Source organism: Neodiprion virginianus, chromosome 1 (genome assembly GCF_021901495.1).
Source record: "Neodiprion virginianus isolate iyNeoVirg1 chromosome 1, iyNeoVirg1.1, whole genome shotgun sequence".
In the NCBI taxonomy this organism is placed as follows: domain Eukaryota; kingdom Metazoa; phylum Arthropoda; class Insecta; order Hymenoptera; family Diprionidae; genus Neodiprion; species Neodiprion virginianus.
In genome coordinates, this window is record NC_060877.1 from 1899629 (window position 1) to 1919893 (window position 20265).

General features: G+C 40.3%; 4 protein-coding genes across 9 annotated transcripts; 2 read left to right on the forward strand and 2 right to left on the reverse strand.

Moving 5' to 3' along the window:
• Positions 1-429: 429 nt before the first annotated feature.
• LOC124310319 (UDP-glycosyltransferase UGT5-like) lies at positions 430-2849 on the forward strand. The gene is made up of 5 exons (XM_046774132.1): positions 430-1162; positions 1380-1750; positions 1839-2061; positions 2148-2367; positions 2452-2849. The coding sequence occupies exons 1-5, from the start codon at positions 688-690 to the stop codon at positions 2747-2749; spliced, it is 1587 nt and encodes a 528-aa protein (XP_046630088.1). The 5' UTR covers positions 430-687; the 3' UTR covers positions 2750-2849.
• A 144-nt stretch (positions 2850-2993) lies between these two features.
• LOC124310327 (UDP-glycosyltransferase UGT5-like) lies at positions 2994-8497 on the forward strand. Of its 6 annotated transcripts, XM_046774187.1 has the most exons (7): positions 2994-4550; positions 5067-5363; positions 5523-5893; positions 5981-6203; positions 6288-6507; positions 6597-8034; positions 8211-8497. In XM_046774187.1, exons 2-6 carry the CDS (start codon positions 5084-5086, stop codon positions 6886-6888), a joined length of 1386 nt encoding a protein of 461 aa, XP_046630143.1. In that variant the 5' UTR covers positions 2994-4550; positions 5067-5083; the 3' UTR covers positions 6889-8034; positions 8211-8497. The 6 variants fall into 6 exon arrangements, with proteins under 6 accessions (XP_046630143.1, XP_046630100.1, XP_046630108.1 ...); XM_046774144.1 differs by having other exon boundaries at positions 2994-5363; XM_046774152.1 differs by having other exon boundaries at positions 2994-5363; positions 8249-8497.
• Positions 8498-10410: 1913 nt separating this feature from the next.
• LOC124310390 (aldehyde dehydrogenase 1A1-like) lies at positions 10411-14197 on the reverse strand. Its single transcript, XM_046774274.1, has 10 exons — positions 14017-14197; positions 12853-12957; positions 12468-12569; positions 12193-12358; positions 11811-12115; positions 11642-11744; positions 11258-11556; positions 10950-11158; positions 10731-10805; positions 10411-10613 (listed from the first exon to the last, which is right to left on the reverse strand). Exons 1-10 carry the CDS (start codon positions 14050-14052, stop codon positions 10544-10546), a joined length of 1470 nt encoding a protein of 489 aa, XP_046630230.1. The 5' UTR covers positions 14053-14197; the 3' UTR covers positions 10411-10543.
• Positions 14198-14490: 293 nt separating this feature from the next.
• On the reverse strand, positions 14491-17707 carry LOC124310362 (aldehyde dehydrogenase 1A1-like). Its single transcript, XM_046774223.1, has 11 exons — positions 17551-17707; positions 17205-17309; positions 17015-17116; positions 16748-16913; positions 16347-16651; positions 16026-16128; positions 15755-15936; positions 15528-15692; positions 15288-15445; positions 15140-15214; positions 14491-14910 (listed from the first exon to the last, which is right to left on the reverse strand). The coding sequence occupies exons 1-11, from the start codon at positions 17608-17610 to the stop codon at positions 14841-14843; spliced, it is 1491 nt and encodes a 496-aa protein (XP_046630179.1). The 5' UTR covers positions 17611-17707; the 3' UTR covers positions 14491-14840.
• Between the last annotated feature and the right edge of the window lie 2558 nt (positions 17708-20265).

Here is a 20265-nt window from a genome sequence, read left to right on the forward strand (position 1 = left end):
ATTTCTCGATGTGTCGGCTGTAGAGAATGAATCGCATTAATTTTCATAACGTCATATTCATAGTCGAATTCTATGATATGGCGCTACTGACCTATCGACGAACAGCGAAATTGCATCTGGCGTGTTCCATTCAAATCTGCGTTCAGTTCGTTACTGTTCTCTTCTTACTTCATTAAAATAGAGATCCTAACAAAACGGTTTTTTCGGCGACTATTGTGGCGTCAACCTTTCGGGTAATTTACATCGTGCATCTACAGGACAGATACTAACAGGGGCAACAGTATCTCAAGTGGGAGGAGCCAGACATATTGTGTAATTGTCCTGAGACACGACACGATCACGGCAAGGGGTGGGTTACCAGGAACAAGCGTGTATTTTCGAGTTACTGGTCGTTCAACTAATCTCGTAACACGTGATTCGCCACAGATCACTCATAAGCGATCGTCAAAGGTATGAAGCAACGCCAAACTTCAACACAGCGAATACAGTGTATTTCGATAATGTGCTTGTTAATTATACACCAACACATATGACGACAAACTTGCCATTTCATGCTGCCTTTGCGTGGATTTGCGACTATAGAGCGAATACAGTTGGATCGTGTAACTAGATCCCTCTCGGTATAAAAGTTAGCTTCTTAGTTCGAGGGCACAGTAATCAGACTCGCGGAATTTGCATCGGACCACGATGTCACGGTATTTTCTATCAGCTACACTAATTCTGGTGGTTGGATTCTGGCACTATGGATGTGCTTCGAGGATACTCGGTATATTTCCAACACCCTCCATCAGTCATCAAGTGGTATATCGTGGACTCACCCTCGCGTTGAGGGAACGGGGTCACGAGCTCGTTATTGTGACCACAGATCCTGTGAACGATCCAAATCTGACAAATTACAAGGAGATAGATGTCCACTCTCTCTACGATATTTTCATCCAGGATGTAGATTGGATTGCGACTCGAGAAAAAGACACGTGGTCTAACATGTTTGATGGCTTTATGTCGAAGCTTGAGTTAGAATGCGAAGAGATCCTCGAACATCCTGAACTGAGAAAGCTTTACGCACCGAACAGTGGCGAAAAGTTTGACCTGATGCTCATTGAGATGCTTTATTTTCCCTCTCTTATGCCTCTCGCTACGAGATTTGACGTTCCAGTCATCGGTAAGTGATTTTTTTGCTGGGCGAAAAGCTTATTGTGATTAATTCGTGCAGATATTTATTTACTATCTACGAATATATGTATTCGAACCACACCTCATGTTACATGAAATTGACGGTTCAATTGATGACATTTCTAAAGATTATTGTATTTGCAACCGCTTAGCGAGGATTATAAACATGCTATAGTGGATTTAATTTTCTACAATGTTCTTTGAAGGAATGGCATCTCTGGGTCTGAGTCTGAACATGCAGTACGCGGTTGGCAATCCTATTATGCCTTCTCATCCATCAAATTGGGATGCGGACGAAAAAATCTTCGGTGAATTGACACTTTGGCAAAGAATGAAGAACTTCATACGGACATGGAAATATCTGTACAAATACTGGACTCGTTACATGCCGGCGCAACAGGCGTTGGCGAGAAAATATTTTGGAAACGACATTCCTGATATCAGCGATATCGAGAAGAACGTCAGTTTGGTCTTTGCCAACCAGCAAGCGCCGATTACGTACCTTAGACCAAATGTTCCAAAAATCATAGACATCGGTGGGTTTCATGTCACCAAGAAAATCAAGCCTCTGTCAAAGGTATTGTTGAGAGATTTCAATCACCAAATAATCTCGTCGTTATTGATCTAATGGGACAGATAATAAATTCACACTTCTGCACACACAGGATCTTCAAAAAATTTTGGACGATTCGACGCAAGGCTTCATTTACATGAGCCTCGGATCAAATGTCAAAAGTGTGATGTTGGCGAATGGAACGCGAGAAGAATTCATCGCTGCCTTTTCGAAACTACCATACACTGTTGTTTGGAAATTTGAAGATGAGTTTCTTCCGAATCAACCACCCAACGTCCTAATTATGAAGTGGGCTCCACAGCAGTCCATTCTAGGTAACTACATGATAGTTACTGTACATAGATAAAACAGATACGGTCTGATAGTTCAGTTTAAATATCTGGTCACTCTCTCCGTTCAGCACACCCGAACCTGAAAGTTTTCATATATCAAGGAGGATTGCAAAGCACGGAGGAGGCAATATCACATGGCGTACCTGTGATTGGCTTTCCAGTGTTTGCCGACCAGGATATACACGTTAGCAAAATGGCGTCTCTTGGTGTTGGTAAAAAATTAGATATTCTCACCGTCAAAAGAGACGAGTTAATCGAGGCGATTCAATCCGTTGTCTATGACACAAGGTAAAATATTGCCGATTGCGTGACAGTTGAAACTATTCGTGCGACCGAGTCTGCAGTATAAATTTGAACGCTCTGCATTTTCAGCTACAAGAAACGCATGTTGGACTTGCGAAATTTGCTCAGAGATAAACCTTACGATTCGATGGAAAACGCGATTTGGTGGACGGAGCACGTGATACGTCACAAAGGAGCTCCACATCTGCAATCCACTCTGGTCGACGAGCCGTGGTATAAGCGTCAAGATATGGACATTGTTTTCATCATTTCCGCCGGATCTCTCGTAGCTTTATGTTTCACATTATTTGTATTCCACAAGTTGTTGATTTGCAGTATTCGTGCCTTCAATAAGCTGCCGTCCAGCAAAAAAGACAAACTCCATTAATTTATTTTGGCAATTGGTGCCACAGATCATAAACAGTATTAATTTACTGCAAAAATGTATGACACGTCTATAAGTTATGAATACACTAGCTCATTTCTTACGTTCAACTTGTCTTCAATGCATAGTCAGAATTTTATGACGTTACTCAATTCAACTGTTTCACAAAGAATAATTGAAGATACCAAAGATTCGTGTAGGTGACTAATATCGCTAACATCGAAGTAAACGTAGGGGAAAATAACGGCGCAAGAAACGTTCTTCTTTCAAATGCAGTGGTGTAGGGAATAATATACTTTGTTAAATGATTTTCCACAATGTAATATGCCCCCTAGATTTAATTTTTAAGAGTTTTAATGCTGAGCGTTTTCAGCTAAGTATTCTTACCACGATTTGCCGGTCAGAAATTTTTAAGCCATTGGATGATTCACGTTGATCAGGCAAGTTCTACTGTCAGGCTTACTGAAAAATCTAGCAAAGCGGAAAAATTGTTGACTTGGAGACTTGTCATTCTTTCTTCTTTCCACGGCTTCTTCAAGTAACTCTGATTAAATGTAACTTAGCTCTATATCGGGGCATTTTCTTTTATCGATTCGTGTACCGTTTACCTGAACACCACGTGATCATGCTCGACTATAGTTAGTAGATCTGAAAGTACTTGCAAACTGAAAATCTCTTTGTCTCGTACCAAGATACTAGTCCAAAAAATGTATCAGACTGAAAGACTTTTTATCACGAATTGTAAAACTTATCTATCCTCGCAAATGGTGTTGGAACGTTCATACCTGCAAACGCACATCGTCTTATGATGTAATGAGAAATTAAAAATGCTTATATTGCAATATCCTTTGAGTGCTCGACTCACTTGTCACTCATTTGGTCAGCACTCAGCAGTTAGTTGAATATTTTTCAACTGGTAGATTGTTTAGAATAATTGTATACGAGTCATAGAAAATTCCCCCTTTTACATTATCCTCCGTATATGTACTTTGCAATGCATCCATGATATAGCGAAACACAAAGTCCTGACCTCTCGATATACCTCACGACATAGTGTCTCAAGCTCAAATAATCACGGCAATTTTTATAAATTCGTGTTCACAATCAGTATCATAGATTCATGCGTGCGTCATATCTGAACAAGATGGAACCAGTACCGTAATACCTATCCTCATCGTGAAACAGCTTAAACGTCGATACTATAACACAGCTTACTGAGATAATTGCCTACTGGATAACTGAGAGTAACGTGACATTTATCGAAATGACGCATTCGAGTGTGTTTGTTCATACTTTTACGCGATTGAGGCTGTAAATGGTTATGCAGTCTCGTTTATTGAAAAATGACCAGCAGTGCGACTGACGCTGCCCATTTGAACGATTTTCTATTTATGACAGGTCGATGTTGTATCTCCTTACCTTGCGATAGCTTGGAGTATCGATATCCTCTTTACGGATACGTATCGATAGTCAATATCTATTATATAATTGGAGATCGGATTGCAGATCTCTACTATCTAACCATCTCAGTTTGGTAAAAGATATCATTCGAAGACGTACTTTATCCGAATGTTCGTGAAAGACTGTTGGTATTCTTTTACGACAACGTGTCTGTTTGATTTTGAGGTGCCGTGCGTCGGGAATGGGTCATACACGAAAACCATGATTCAAACGACAGCAGGGCCTTTCACAGCCGTTATTGTGGTATTGTCGGGTTACAAACGGAGATGACAGTGTCTCGAGTTGGGGGGAAACCTGACATACTGTGTAGTTGCCTCGAGATACGGCACTATCGCGGCGAGAGGTGCTCAACTTAATTATATTCAGAATTTTTGGACTTATTGACGATCGAGAAAATCTTATCTGTGCGGTTGGCCACATATCACGCATATGCGCTTAATTAAACTGGCCACTAGATGTAGGGACATTAGAAAATCCTATCCGATGACGCCACTTTTCGCAATTCTCTACACTGTGGCATGGTAAATGAAGCCTTTTTCGATAACGTCTTCACCTCGTATTACATACCATTACGGAATAACCATTGCGTGCCATCGTGCAAGTAAACTAGTCACAATATAACAGGTTTCTACTTTGAGAGGACAGTCACTTATAGACGAGCGGGATTTGTAGCAGGTTAAAATGTTACGGAGTTTTGTGTCAGCTACGTTGATTTTGCTTGCCGCTTTTTGGCACTACGGATATGCTTCAAGGATACTCGGTGTATTTCCAACCCCTTCGATCAGTCATCAAATAGTATTCCGCGCTCTCACCCTTGCACTGAGAGAACGGGGCCATCAGCTCGTTGTTGTGACTCCAGATCCGGTCAACGATCCAATGTTGACCAACTATACGGAGATTGATCTTCACTTTCTCTACGCTGATACCGACGGTGGTGAGAATTGGATCGAGACTTTGGCAAAGGAAAGGTGGACCGATATCCAGGATGCCTATTTGTCGACGGTCTTGTCACAAACCGAACTCATCCTTGATCATCCTGAACTGAAGAAGCTATACGCACCAAACAATAGCCAAAAGTTCAACTTGATGATGATCGAGATGCTTTATTATCCTGCCCTTTTGCCTCTTGCCACGCGATTCGATGTTCCAGTTGTGGGTAAGTGAGTTTTTGTCTGTAACAAAAGCTTCCCGTTCATTATTACTGAGCGTTCATGAATGAAGAGGACACAAGTCTCATAATAATATCCGCCTGTCGAATTGGCGCATTCTTCAGGGTTACTAATCCTATCTGAATTGTCTGTATTATTGTTTGAAGGTATAACATCTCTGGGTCTAAGTTTGAGTATTCATTACGCAATTGGCAATCCTATCATCCCTTCTCATTCGTCAAATTGGGATACAGAAGAAATGATTTTCGGTGAGGCGACATTTTGGCAAAGGCTAAAAAACTTTATATGGGTATGGAAGTTTTTATATAAATACCGAACTCGTTACATGCCGGCGCAACAGGCGTTGGCCAGAAAATATTTTGGGAACGACATTCCTGATATCAGCGACATCGAAAAGAACGTCAGTGTGGTTTTTGTCAACCAGCAGACACCGATTTCGTATCTCAGACCAAATATTCCTAAAGTCATAGATATCGGTGGATTTCACATCGCAAGGGAAATCAAGCCACTCCCGAAGGTATGGTTAAGATATTTTCATCGTTGGAACATTTCGTCATTGGTAGACGAAAACGAACATGTACTGAATTTTCACCATTGCATACAGGACCTTCAAAAGATCTTGGACGATTCGACGCAAGGCTTCATTTACATGAGCCTTGGATCAAATATCAAAAGTGTGATGTTGAGTGACGAAGTGCGTAGAGAATTCATCGCTGCATTTTCGGAACTGCCGTACACTGTTATTTGGAAATTTGAGGACGATTTTCTTGCAAATAAACCAGAAAATGTCATAATTATGAAGTGGACTCCGCAGCAATCGATTCTGGGTAACTACGTATTAATCGTGGCAAAACAAGAAAACGTATAAGGTCTGGAATTTTCAGTATTATTTGTTTACTCTGTCTGTTCAGCACATCCGAATCTAAAAGTTTTCATATACCAAGGAGGACTTCAAAGCACAGAGGAAGCGGTTTCTCATGGCATCCCTGTAATTGGATTACCGGTATTCACCGACCAGCACGTACACGCTAACAAAATGGTTAGTCTAGGTGTTGGAAAAAAGTTGAACATTCATTCCGTCAACAGGCACGATATACTTGAAGCAATTCGCACTGTCGTCTTTGACACAAGGTATAACATGGCCAGTTGAATAGAGGTTGACACTAATTGTGTAACTACGTCTGTCGTACAATTTCGAATTCTTTCGCTTCTATTTCCAGCTACAAGAGGCGGATGATCGACTTGCGGAATTTGCTCAAGGACAAACCCTACGATTCGCTGAAGAACGCGATTTGGTGGACAGAGCATGTGATACGTCACAAAGGAGCTTCACATTTGCAGTCCACTACGGTCGACGAGCCGTGGTATCAGCGTCAAGATATGGACATTGTTTTTGTTATTTCCACCGGATTTGTCATAACTTCAAGTTTGGCAATGATTGCGTTCTGCAGGATGGTCAATCATATTCGTGCAATGATTCACCCAATCAGTCAGAAGGTCAAAATAAATTGACGCGACCTCGCGATTAGAGCAGATGAGTAAAAAAGGTCTTACAATTTTTTGCAAATTGGAAAAATATGGAATATGCACTGTAAATCATCGATCTATTCTCGTAATTCTGGATACCAATTATTCCTTGGACTCGCGGTAAACTATGTTCACGGAAAGGCCAATTTTCCACTCTGCACTGAGGGAGCAAAGTGCAGTTTTGCTTCCTCAGGGTGGACGGCCACATCCCCCTCTCAGTTTCGGTAGTAAGTCCCGCATTCGTAGGCAAAAACCTATCTTCCTTTCTTGGTGCAGAATGTACTATTATTATCGAATCAACGATAATGTTTACTTTCATGACTTGATAAGCAGGAAACAATAGCATACGACTCCCTCGTATACTTTTTCCGCTGTCTGCTTCTCGCTTTGTTCAGGCAGTAAATCGACCGCGGGGATAATCTTCGACTTTATTCCCTTGTTACGTAATGTACTGTTGTGGGGGCAGTTCAAAGTTATTCACTTGAATGAAATACAGCGAGACAATCAAACACAAATAATACATATTTGAATACTCACGGTAATTAACAAAATATTTTACGTAATAACATTCATACAGTCTCTAAAATTGCCTTCTAAAATCAGAATTCACAAATATCAGCGCAACACACGCGTAATAACAGATGTTCGTTGCGGGGTAGGAATTATGTTTACGCCTGAGATGAGCTAGGACAATTCAACGAACACAGACCGGGCGGTTCGCATCCGTTTAGTTCGAACAAATCCAATCCCGAGCGTCGCGGCGTCATTCGCAGTCATTTGCTCGTTGGCAGCGGGCCGAGAGCTACGGAGTCGTTTGTCGCGTGGTCTAATCGTAATATTCGGGAATGGATGTCTGCCTTATCGGGAAAAGTCAGGGAAAAATCAAGGAATTATAACGGACCATAGGGAAAATGTACCTATTTTATAAATCCTTTTCAAATCTCAGCTGTGCTTCGTAAATTCAGTTAAATATTGCTTAATTTCTAATTATTTCTGTGCAACGAACCACTAGTAGGTATTTTTTACCTATGAATGTACATAATATTCAAGGTGCATAACTTTCGGAGCTTTTGGTCATGAAAACTGGGCAACATTACCTAAGTCTCGTGCGAAAGAGTCGAGGAATTTTATGTGAGCAAAATTGTTGCGATTAATCCTGATCCGCGGATTGTTACCACTCGAAAAAGTGATCAGCTGCTGTAATTTCCTCAATATTGATTGTTTCTTCAAATTAATAATTTGAATAATTCGCAAAACCGGCCACCTCCTATTTCTCAAATTTTTATTATACATATTTTTAAAAGTAGAATAATCAAACTGTGCACTTAAAAATCCATGTCGCCAGTTGCCAATCGCAAGGAGGAATTGCGATAAGCTTAACGCCTGCAAAACGACATCTCGACTGTCGCGTACATTGGAAAAGTCAAAGAGCTTGCGTGAAGAGAATGCGCACTAAACTTGCTGTTTGCGTTACGTCGATGGATCGTGCTCGATCCTCAAGCAGTTGAGGTTGGTTCGGATGATAGTTGAGTAAATATCGGTATAAAAAATGTCGACGTCCCGTGGTATAAACTTGTTGAGAGTCTTTAGACAAGCCACGAAAATAAATCGCAATCACAACCTGCAACAGACGCGAAATGGGCACGGGTAAGTTGTTCACGGGTTATGTAACGTCGAACGATGAAATGCTTTTAGGTTAGAATATCCGTGAAAATATTTTACGTGCAATACGTATTGTAGCTATGCGTGTTTCTGAATTTCAACGTTTCTGGATGTATCCAGAAATTCACCGGAATTTGAATCCGTTGATCTATTCAATGGAATGTACAGCGATCACCAACTTCTAGGCAGACTTGCGTAGAGGAATTTGTAAATAAGAAACGTAGACACGACCAGCTACGCTCTAAACTAATGTATCTAACACAAATTTCGGCTCTGTTGTATTATAGAGTCGTTTACCGTTTGCCAGCACCTCCGCCACATAAAAGCGTTACTATAGGCGCAGAAGTAATCGGAGGAGTCGCGTGGTGGTGGATTCTTTGGCATCTATGGCACGACTACGAACACATTACCGTAAGCGCTTTCTTGTTCAATTAGCCAATAATTCTACCTTGAAACTGGTTTATTATATCTCGGGTTTCTTCGTCCAAACGGATTTTCCCGCTTCTTATATTTCTATACTTCGGTAAATTTGGTTTGTCGTGATTGAAATTTCAATCGTGTACTGAATAATCATTTTTATCGCTTTTGCTTATCAAGGGGGAATTCGACTATCCTGATCCGTCGAAATGGACCGATGAGGAATTGGGAATACCTCCGGACGACCATGACGTCTAATTAGATTGTGGATTAAGCCGGTACGTCATTGTTCACATTTTAAAAAACATCAGTCGTCGAAACCGTTAGAAAATTTAAAAATCTTAATTGTGATTCTAAAATTCCTGAGACAACTCCGGAGTAGCACTTGTAATTAAAACCGTATTTAATAATGCTATCGTGTAATATACTGTATTAATAAAAGCAACTCTATGCGGGTTATTTCTAGGCATTCATCAGCAGACATCAGATTACCTGATGTAGGTACAGTTTATGGTCCACTAACAGTATTTCTTTGTTATTTATGATTTTACCATTTTTAGTTATGAATGATGCAGGTGTAAATTATTCGAAATAAGCAGCAACGCTTATTGGTAATACAAAAAATTCTCGTGCACTTAGGTGTCACCGATGGTAACAGTTTGGACAATCACAGTCCTATCACGGGTGTATTGATAGTTGTCGCAACTGCGCTTTTGAAGTATTCGTGTAACCCGTCTTTCCTGCTGTAAATTGTGAATGCGATGCACTTACAATTTACATCCCTGACCAGATACAACAACTATTTTGCTGTACATAAAAAAAATGGTTTTCGCAAAATCCACTTCCTTGATATTTCTCACAAAGCGTCGACTTTGAAATTTCACGATCAATCATTCAAATTATTTAAACAACTTCATTGTTGAATCCGGTGTAAGCAAATTCTAACGGTAAAAAGTGAAAAAGTGTGACAAGTGTCTGGTAATGTTCCACCTTGGGATCGTGTAGCCATGGAAAGATACAATTTCTTGGGCACCCCCGTGCAATGTGTACCTTGACATGGAATGAACTACAAATCAGCCCACTTCAGTCAAGTATCGATAAATGGGTAAGTGTGAAATATGTCTAATATTATTTAGAATATTATTGAAATGTTGATAAACTTGGAATAGGTAGAACCAAGTGTCGGGCTGATGAAATTTTTTCACTCAAAAAACGTATTCACGTAAGTGAATTAAATAATCGACCATAGTTATTTTTTCACAATGCGTGCATTATTTGCAACGATCGTTCGATTTTTATACTTCTGTCGAAATCATGTCGGACTTCAATTTTATTAGATACGAAATAGTTTTAATCTCAAGAATCAGAATCAGAAAGCAGCATCTTTTTTTTCGTCGAAAACAGAGGTAACAAGATTTTTCGCATACATTCGAATTCAACAAGATTTTATTGCTAACAATCTTACGTTCATTCGTTCAGGTTTGGGGGTTGGTATTACAAAATATATTCATAGAAAATACATGGTAGATAATATATGGTCGTTGGTAGTTTCCTGGTAGTTTTAGTTTTTGGTAGGCGTCTTGATTGAAATCGTCTTGATTTCGAGATACTCGTTTAGTCCATCTTCCCCACTGTAAATTGCGTAAATCAATAGTTGAAAACATACACGCGGACTATACATTATACTTATAATTATATGAATGAATTTTCATTTGAAATTTCGTGTCAGTTCGAATTGTGAAACTTACAGTTCTCGTCCGATTCCGGATTTCTTGTAACCTCCGAACGGCGTTTGGGGTGTAATAGCATCGTAACAATTGATCCTGAAAGCGAAACGCATAACTCATTAAGAAAAGTTCTTCATTACTGGTCAAATGAACAGTGAATAAGTCAACGCAACAAAAATGAATTAATCAACTTTTTTCGACTATATATTTAATATCGAATGGGAAATCGAATAAATTTACCACACGCTTCCAGCCTCGACCGCTTTCGCAAAAGTAAGAGCCTTGTCGATGTCTTTGGTCAGGACAGCTGCGGCGAGACCGTAGGTGGTGTTGTTCGCACGATCGATAACTTCTTCAAGCGTCTCAAATTTGAAGATCGTTTGGACAGGTCCGAATATCTCTTCCTTGGCGATTCTCATGTCGTCAGTAGCGTCAGAAAATACGGTTGGCTGAAAAATAGCGGATGATGGGAAATATTGAAATTGCCCAAAACTATTTCCTCAACAGACATCGAAAAATCCTAAAGTAGGCTGGAGTCCGAGTTGTACCTTGAAGAAAAATCCAACGTTTCCCAAGCGTTCCCCTCCAGTTTGTAAAACGGCCCCCTCCTTTTTGCCGGACTCTACGAGGTTTGTAACCTTGTCAAACATTTCTCTGTCGATTTGCGGCCCCTGTTCAGTACCCGGGGCAAACGGATCACCGACCTTTCTTTTCTCGGCAAGTTCCTTAGCCCGGGCTACAAACGCGTCGTAAATACCGGACTGAACGTAAGTCCGCGAACCGGCGCAGCAGCTTTGTCCATGATTATCAAACAGCGCCGTGTGAGCAATCTCCGCAGCTTCGTTGACTAGAAGAATGTTAAAATATTTGTGACGATCGATCATAATTTCGTTTAGCAGTAATGACAGTTGAAATCGTTAATCGCAACCAACCGTCGAAGTCGTTGAAAATTACCACCGGGCTCTTTCCTCCGAGTTCCAAGCTGACTCGTTTCAAATTTGACTTCGCCGACGCGGCCATGATCAAATGGCCAACCTTGCGAAACGTGAAAGAAGAAACGTAAAAAATGACTTGGCACATTGAAATTCAATGTTTCCTCACCTCCGTGGAGCCGGTGAAGGCGACCTTGTTTATGTCAGGGTGTTCAGCTATCGCTGCTCCTGCGGTTGGCCCGTATCCTGGAAGGACATTAACCACTCCTGGAGGGAAACCGGCTTCCTTGACCAGAGACGCAGCGTGAAGGGCGGTCAGGGGTGTTTGTTCAGCGGGTTTCAGGACGATTGTACATCCTGCGGCTAGTGCTGGTGCCCACTTCCAAGATAGCATTAGTAGCGGGTAATTCCAGGGTATGATTTGTCCAACAACACCAATCGGCTCCTTTCGCGTCAGGGCGAACGAGTTGCCGTCTGGGAAGAGGGTAGTTCGTTAATTTATCGTTACCTTGTTTTTCACACTCTTTTTCAAATCATCCTCCATTACTCACCCGCGGGAATAGTGCTTCCATGAATCTTATCGGACCATCCCGCGTAGTAACGCAAAACTGTGGCGCTTATTTGAATGTCGAAAAGAGAAGCGGCGAATGACTTGCCGTTATCCAAAGATTCCAAATTCGCCAGATGTTCGCTATCTCTGTCGATTAAATCCGCAAGCTGTTTAAACATAAAATAAAATGAAATCGACGTTAAAAGTGAGTGGTTTTTTTTTATTTCGTCGACGGTTTTACTTTCATCCCGTATAATTCGAAATTCGCTCACTAACTTTGTTCATGAGATTCCCTCTGGCCGAAGCATCCATTGTTCGCCATGGTGAACCTCTTGCAAATGCCTTTTTAGCTGCCGAAACTGCCTTGTCAACGTCAGCCTGCATTAATAAATAATTATTAAAGCTACTAGGATACATGCACTGGTTGAAACTTATAAAATCATAATGTACGTGCTGTTTATTAATTGATAAATGCCAATTATGATACCCGATGGTGTTATTATGCGTTATATCTGCAAGTGCTTCATTCTGAGTGTGGAATGTCATTCGTTTGTTCAAGGTTGAAATGCGTGCTAATTAAAACGCCTCTCTCATGATACCTACTTATAATTGCTACGGTATTTAAAATGTATTACACGTATAGACAGATCGTGCACCGTACCTTGTCAGCTTCGGAAATTTCTGCAATAACAGTCTCGGTTGCAGGATTAATGGTCCGGAATTTTTTTCCACTCTCTGCATCCACCCATTCGTTGTTGATGAACAACTGCGATGTGATAAGTTATTTATAACGTAAGATATTACATACATCCCACGAGATATACTGAAATGCAATCCGCATATCCAAATCGCGTTATAACGTCTCGCGACGATTATTTAACATTTTTGTAATTTGAATATCACATATGAGTTCATTAAACTTTTGACGTAGAATTCAGTTGGCAACAAAGTATCATCGTTCTGCAACGTTATCTTCGACTTTTCATAATCGTTGAAATTATAATTAACAGTGACATTGAACCGACTTGTTCTATCACATTCCATTATCTTGAACTGACAATATTCCTTGCTTCGATTAGTGCCACTTTTGAGTGATTGGTATTTTTCTCATCTCTCTATTATCATGTATGTAACTCATCGTCAGCGTTTATCCAATTCAAATCCACTTCGAAATGCATCTACGGCTTGAATGCCGGTCGCTTTAACAGCCGGTTTTGGATAGCGTAAGAAACAAAATTTGCTGTATACATTATGTATGCTGATCACTAATTACTCAATTAGAATCATTTGTTCGCTACGAAGAGTTTTTATTTTCATTAGATTTTTGAATTGATAATACAAACTTTGGTAGGAGGACAAGATTCATACGAAGAGTGGTCCGAATAATTAGGAACATTTATTTTGTAGTTTTAATATATACCCCGAGAGACAAGAATTTGTTTGGCGATTAGAAATTTTGTGTTCACTTTTGTAACCGGCATTTTACATGTTCTGAATTTTCGAATTAAAATTGTTTTCCTTTTGCTCAAAAGTTATTAGTAACGAAAAATACTCTGCTCATATTCATTTGATTTTACTTGATCTCATCATTTTCCGACTTACTGTACAGCAATTTATCGAGACATTGATATGGAAGAAAGTGATGTGTTCCGTCAGTATTGACGGACGATTTGTCGGGTGCTTAGAAATTGAAAATCTTGTGCCGCGATAAATAGTCGGCCTCTAAGTTTGGTCTTACACATTTGAAATCAATTCTCTAGCATGAGCCACATCAAATGATATCGGTATCTTAACGAGATGGAAACAAGACTGTCTATTTATTTACCTTGGTGTACTTGATGTTGGGATTACGGTTCGCCATTTCGTTAACGATACAGTTTGAGGTCTCTCGGCAGCTCTCGGCAACTGTGGATGTCTAGCTCGGAGATTCTTTTTCACTCAAGGGACGCCTGCGCAGTGCGTTTTAAACGTAAAGCGCAAAGGCGCAGATCCCTGCACACGCTTGTTCTATTTACACATACGTTGCATTACAGTGACTGTACGATTTATTGACTGAGTGACAGATGACCGGTACGCTGGTATTACGGTGATTGAACAAATTATTGACCGAGTAGCGACAATTTACCAACACACTGTCTCTGCGGTAAAGTCACGTCATCTTCTTTTACGCAATTGGAGAAGAATCTAGCATGATGGCCGCTGAAATAGATTTCAGGCATTTGTTTGAAATTCATCTAACTATTCATTTCGTTCTGGTTGTGAGATATTTTTACAACCAGAAATCATAGGGCAATGAACCTACAACCAAATTGTTTTTATTTTTTTTGGTCTTAAAAAATTGAAGTACATCAAAGATTCAAAACGCGAAGCCATTTATCATGTAATAGTAACAGACATGTGCGATTTCATGTAATCCAAGATATGCGTATAGGAATCTTTGATCTCTTTGCAGTTTACAGTTAGTATCATAAATTATTTTACTGACTTTGATTCATACAACGATACCATGCGAACGGTACTTCACAAAAATTTACATAAATTCGAATTATTCGATGATCAAACTTGAATTAATAAAGTAATTTATTCAACGCAGTATAATTAGTCATATGTGTGACATGTAGCACCGTCGTAAGGCTCTTGGAAGATAGATTAGTTATTGGTCGGCGTTTTGATGGAAATAGTTTTTATTTCGAGGTACGCATCCAACCCTTCCTTGCCCCTGAAAAAATTAAAAAATTAGCACTTCGGTGTAACCTAAATCGAAATACAATCTTCTAAACTTGTATTGGGGTTCTCAGATCAAAAGTTCTAGAAACATGTAAGTCATTAACTTTACAACGTTCCTAAGAATTTGAATTTTTGAACAATAATATGGCTGAGATCTCGTTTCGAATTAGTGTACTATTAGAAACCAGAGACGAGAAAGATGGGCATTATAATTAACTTACAATTCACGCCCTAATCCAGACTGTTTGAACCCACCGAAAGGTTGTTGCGACGTCAATAAGCTGTACTGGTTCACCCTGGAAAGATGACGCTTGTTAGTCAATCTCGAAAAAGGGTCTACACAGCGTTGATTTAGAATTTCTATCTTACCATACGCTGCCGGCTTCTACAGCCTTGGCAAATTCGAGAGCAAGTTCAATGTTCTTAGTAAAGACGCCGGCTGCCAAACCGTAAGTAGTGGCGTTGGCTCTCTCGACAACCTCTTCGAAAGTGTTGAACTTCAGGATCGACTGTACTGGTCCAAATATCTATAAAACATAGAATTGCCAGCGAGAGTTGGTAGTTGAGATTTGACAATTAAAGTTTGTGAAATTCTAGTGCAACGCTTACTTCTTCCTTGGCGATTTGCATGTCGTCGCTCACGTCCGAGAAGACGGTGGGCTTAATAAAATATCCCACTGATCCGTGGCGTTCTCCACCAATCTGTAATTTGGCTCCTTGTTTCTTCCCTGACTCGATTAGTCCCATTACCTTATCGACCGCCCGTGACTCGATCTGAAATCCAATTAAGTTGGCTTAGCTTCTCATTCAGATAACGCGAATGAAGTTCCGAGTACCTGGGGACCTTGTATGCATCCAGGAGTGTAGGGATCGCCAACTTTTGTCGCGGCAGCCACCGCAACGGCCTTTTTCACGAATTCGTCGTATATTCCAGCTTGAACGAAGACGCGGGACGGTGCGATACAGATCTGACCCGCGTGTACGAATACAGAACCGGCTGTTTGAACGGCCAAATCGACTGCATGACAAATAGACAAATTATTAGAATAATAACTTCATAAAATAAGGGAACAAAGTAGCCTTCTCCAACTTGTTTGTTGTACTTACGGTCGGCATCGTCGAAAACGACAAACGGGCTTTTGCCTCCCAGCTCGAGTGTGACACGCTTTAGATTGCTCTCGCCTGCAGCTTTCAGTATGGCATGCCCCACCTGTTCATAACATTCGGATGCAGGTAAGATAGTGGGATTATAGCGAGGATCAAAGTGATTGATATCAAGTTCGTGACGCTGCACTTTCTCGCGTCAAGCACGCGACGTCGCGTTACCAGGATCACAGAACTTGTGAACCGGACGTGCAGATAAGATACAGCTTTTACGGGTGTGGCTGAAAACTGTAAAAGTGTATAATAAAAGGCAGTGCAAGTTACCTCAGAAGACCCGGTGAACGAGACCTTGGCGATATCTGGGTGTGCGCTAATCGCCGCACCAGCTGTTGCCCCATAACCTGGTACAACGTTGACGACTCCAGGAGGAAACCCGGCCTCCTTGACGAGGCTGGCCAACAGAAGAGCAGTCAAGGGTGTTTGCTCCGCTGGCTTTATGACCGCGGTACAACCCGCTGCTAATGCTGGCGCAAGTTTCATTCCATACAACCCAATGGGTCCATTCCAGGGAACGATCAGTCCGACTACGCCAACGGGTTCCTTACGCGTCAAGGCGAAAGAGTTACCGTCTTGACGAAAGGAAGAAGAAAAAACGAAAAACCCGACTCGTCATCACTCAGTCACGTTAACATGGGTCCTATCAAGTGGCGACATTTTCAACTCACCAACTGGGATGGTTGAACCTTGAATTTTGTCCGCCCAACCAGCGTAGTAGCGCAGGTGTTTCGCAGCAGTTCCAACCGAGTGGTACGACATGGGGAAGGGCATTCCATTGTCAAGCGATTCTAAATTCGCCAGTTCGTTGATGTTCTGCTCGATGAGATCTGCCAGCTGTGTAGTAAGACGTTGAAATATTATACCCCGCGCTTGTATGGACGCAGTGAAAACAAACTCAATAGACGATTGGTGAACAAAACTTTCGGTATACCGACCCTGTAAATCAATGTCGCACGTGCGGAAGCATCTAATTTTCTCCATTCCGATCCTCTGGCGAAAGCCTTCTTTGCTGCCACTACAGCCTTATCTACGTCAGCCTGTTGGAAATGTGCGATATTACACAATCACATCGCAAAGTCGCTGAACAGCGAAAAAAAGCTAAGCCGACCGACCCACTTTACTTACTTTGTTTCCCTCCGATACTTCGGCATTTGTCTTTTCCGTACACGGATTCACGGTGGCGAACTTCTTTCCGCTTACCGAATCGACGAACTCGTTATTGATGAAAATCTGTAAAGGAACACTGGGTCTTGAATATCTTGAAAAGATTGTAAAGCTATGTGAACAGTTCACCTAACCCACAGTATACCTAACTGTACACAAGAGCAGTAAATATAGTTGATCTGATTCACAGAATTATATTCTTTCTTATTTATTCGCACAATTCGAACAATCGAATCAAGATAAAAACGATTTATGTATTTATGCTTTGTTGAATTGAGGATCAACAGCTTTCAAGATTATAAGGTACCTTGGTATATTTGACTTTGACGTTTGGGTCTGCCTTTGGCGGTTCGATATTAGCTGACATGTTTAAATATGAAGTTACCGGGATGTTCCTAAATAACTTATTGCTCGAAATGACTTGGGCAATATTTATATATTCCGGCTGTGGGAAGTGTGCACGATGGTGCTTATCAGCGATAGTTGATACCACTAATCTATATCAGTATCTGCCTCACAGTATAAATTGCGTAATTTTATACTGTAATGTGAACGTACGTTATTTTGCTTACTGCTTGCGCAAATTTTTAGATTACTGTTTCAGGTAAACAATATCTGTCACTCATTACTCCTCGTTAATTCATATTTTCAACTACGCATATTGGCATGTGTTAATTAATTAGGTTGCATGAATTATCCGTTGTCTTGTAAGTCAATACTTATCGTTGCGGGGTCACGAACATAAAAGACATCACGAAACGATTTGAAAAAATATTAGCGATAGACAGAAAAAGAATTAAACTCTCCTCCATCTCTTTTAGAGTATGAGAATTGTATAATATAAATAATGTATGTAGTTTTTGATTATCATGCTGACTGCGAAATACTGATAATATTTTAAAAAATTGCACGGTCATCGAGGAAACATCTGTTTCAGCATGATCATACAGCTTCGAGAATAGTCCATCAAGAAGCTTCATGCTTTTAGTTCAAGTTTTTTCACGACACGCGACATTGTATTCAGAATTTCCGGTACTAATTTCTCAAGTTTTACTCTTGCATGATGTGAATCGAAACTGCGTTCTTAAATATTAACTGGTTAAACTAAACACTAACGTGGCGTCGAATCGGTAGTCTTGAAAAAACTTTCGAAGTGTCTTTACTTTATTTCTTGATACAGATTTCTCTTGATTAAAGAGTTTTTGAAAATTTAGTAGCTAATCTTGGAGTGTTGAATCACTTTTGCGTCTTCGTAGCAGCAACCTTAACGCATTGCCATAAACTCAATTTACGATCAAGTAGTAGTCGACCATTTTCTGCCTGAGCTCGATAGACCAACATTTCATTCTTGTCTCATTGAAAGCGCGTAATAGTAAAAGTTCATGTGGCCATATTAGATTTCACGTAACATTTGTAGAGTGCTGTTGCGAGACACATCAGTGATTGAATGGTGTTTTATAATCAGAATAGTTTTGATTGGAAGGTAGGCATCGTCCAACCTTTCCTTTCCCCTGAAACAGCAAAATTGAAACTGTATTGTAATCGAAGCCTAAAAATGTTACTGCTTTTTGGATGCGACCTTTTTTTCAGTATTATTCGAAGTTTTCTTAATCCTGTTACCGAAATGCTTGTAGAAATACATTTGCTAAACTAAATAAACTTACAATTCGCGTCCTGCCGCACTGTTTGAAACCACCGAGAGGTGTTTGTGCAGTCATGGCATTGCACTGGTTCACCTTTAAAGAAAATAGCCGTGTTCGTTGGTAGATGTCTCAAAAAAATCTTTGCTTAGTAGTTTAAGGGACTTTATCATACACTACCGACTTCTATGGCTGTGGCATATTCGAGAGTAATCTTAATGTTTTTGGTGATGACACCGGCTGATAACCCGTATACATTGTCACTCGATCTGCTGACTTCTTCAAAAGTCTCGAGCTCCAGGATCGACTCCACAGACCCAAAGATCTATAATACGTAGAACTGCCGGTTATAGTTGGTGCATGTGGTTTGTGAATATTAGAGTTTGTTGAACGTTCTGCTTTCCCCATTGCATGTATAGGGAATAGTTTGAGGAAAATATTTGTACCTTCGTGTATTTCGTTTTTGGATTTGGGATTTCTTTGGGCGTATTCACATTTACGAAAAAAACTACCAGTTGTTTTTCTGAAACTATACCGATGTGGTGAAATTGTTAATCACGCATCTTATGGTTATGGGTCCGCAAGGGGGGGAAGGGATCAGCCTTGAGCTTGCATAAGTGCATGCTCAATGTTGTCGTAGTAACGACGCTTTATCGAAATTGAAGTGGATAATGAACCACTATAGTATTACGAAGGCCAGCCGGTATGTGTCTTTTTTTTTTTTTTTTTTTTGTTCCGCAAAATTGAGTGCTGGACTTAAACATGGTCGACTGGTTACTAACTCGGGTCTTTCTTATTTGTTTATATGAAGCAGCAGATATTCATTCTCTTACAAGTTGCCAGATCCAGAAAAAAAAAGATGTTGGGCTGATTAGACAGTCGGTCTTCACGGCAATAACCCGCTTTACGAATTTCCGATAAATCTCAGCTTGCTTCACGGAAACTTTATGAACTGCAGTGAAACTACAGACTTTGTTATTGATCGGATCGTAACCAGTTCTGATCGTTTTGAGAACCTCAAGAACTGATTTTCGACAAAGAACAGGGTACGCGAACGTTCAAAGTTTATTTTTAATAGTGTTGTGAAATTTGAAATAACATTCCAACTTTTTTTTACTGAATTCCCAACTCTCCGGATGTTTCACAACTTTGTAACATCGTCTGTAACCCAAAACTTTTTCTGACGTAAGAAAAACGATTTTCCGACATTTGAGTCAGAGAGAGTGACTATTTATATTTACCATGGACATATTTTAAATACAAATTTCTGCGAATTTTCACTTCTAGTTTTAATTTTTATAACTGTTATAATTTTTCAATTTCTTGCCAAGCTATGGGGTAGGTACAACAAAAATCAGTTAGTTACATTGTATGAATAAATT

Coding starts and splice junctions, on each gene's coding strand:
- LOC124310362 (XM_046774223.1), bottom strand. CDS start 17,610: ATGTCAGCTAATATCGAACCGCCAAAGGCAGACCCAAACGTCAAAGTC. Junction 16,914..17,014: donor GTGCGACATTGATTTACAGG/GTCGGTATACCG, acceptor CTTACTACACAG/CTGGCAGATCTCATCGAGCA. Junction 14,911..15,139: donor TCTGGATTAGGGCGTGAATT/GTAAGTTAATTA, acceptor TAATTTTTTCAG/GGGCAAGGAAGGGTTGGATG.
- LOC124310390 (XM_046774274.1), bottom strand. CDS start 14,052: ATGGCGAACCGTAATCCCAACATCAAGTACACCAAG. Junction 12,570..12,852: donor AAATTTCCGAAGCTGACAAG/GTACGGTGCACG, acceptor TTATTAATGCAG/GCTGACGTTGACAAGGCAGT. Junction 11,745..11,810: donor CCTTCACCGGCTCCACGGAG/GTGAGGAAACAT, acceptor ACGTTTCGCAAG/GTTGGCCATTTGATCATGGC.
- LOC124310327 (XM_046774144.1), top strand. CDS start 4,889: ATGTTACGGAGTTTTGTGTCAGCTACGTTGATTTTGCTTGCCGCTTTT. Junction 5,364..5,522: donor ATTCGATGTTCCAGTTGTGG/GTAAGTGAGTTT, acceptor TATTGTTTGAAG/GTATAACATCTCTGGGTCTA. Junction 5,894..5,980: donor AAATCAAGCCACTCCCGAAG/GTATGGTTAAGA, acceptor CATTGCATACAG/GACCTTCAAAAGATCTTGGA.
- LOC124310319 (XM_046774132.1), top strand. CDS start 688: ATGTCACGGTATTTTCTATCAGCTACACTAATTCTGGTGGTTGGATTC. Junction 1,163..1,379: donor ATTTGACGTTCCAGTCATCG/GTAAGTGATTTT, acceptor TGTTCTTTGAAG/GAATGGCATCTCTGGGTCTG. Junction 2,368..2,451: donor TCCGTTGTCTATGACACAAG/GTAAAATATTGC, acceptor CTGCATTTTCAG/CTACAAGAAACGCATGTTGG.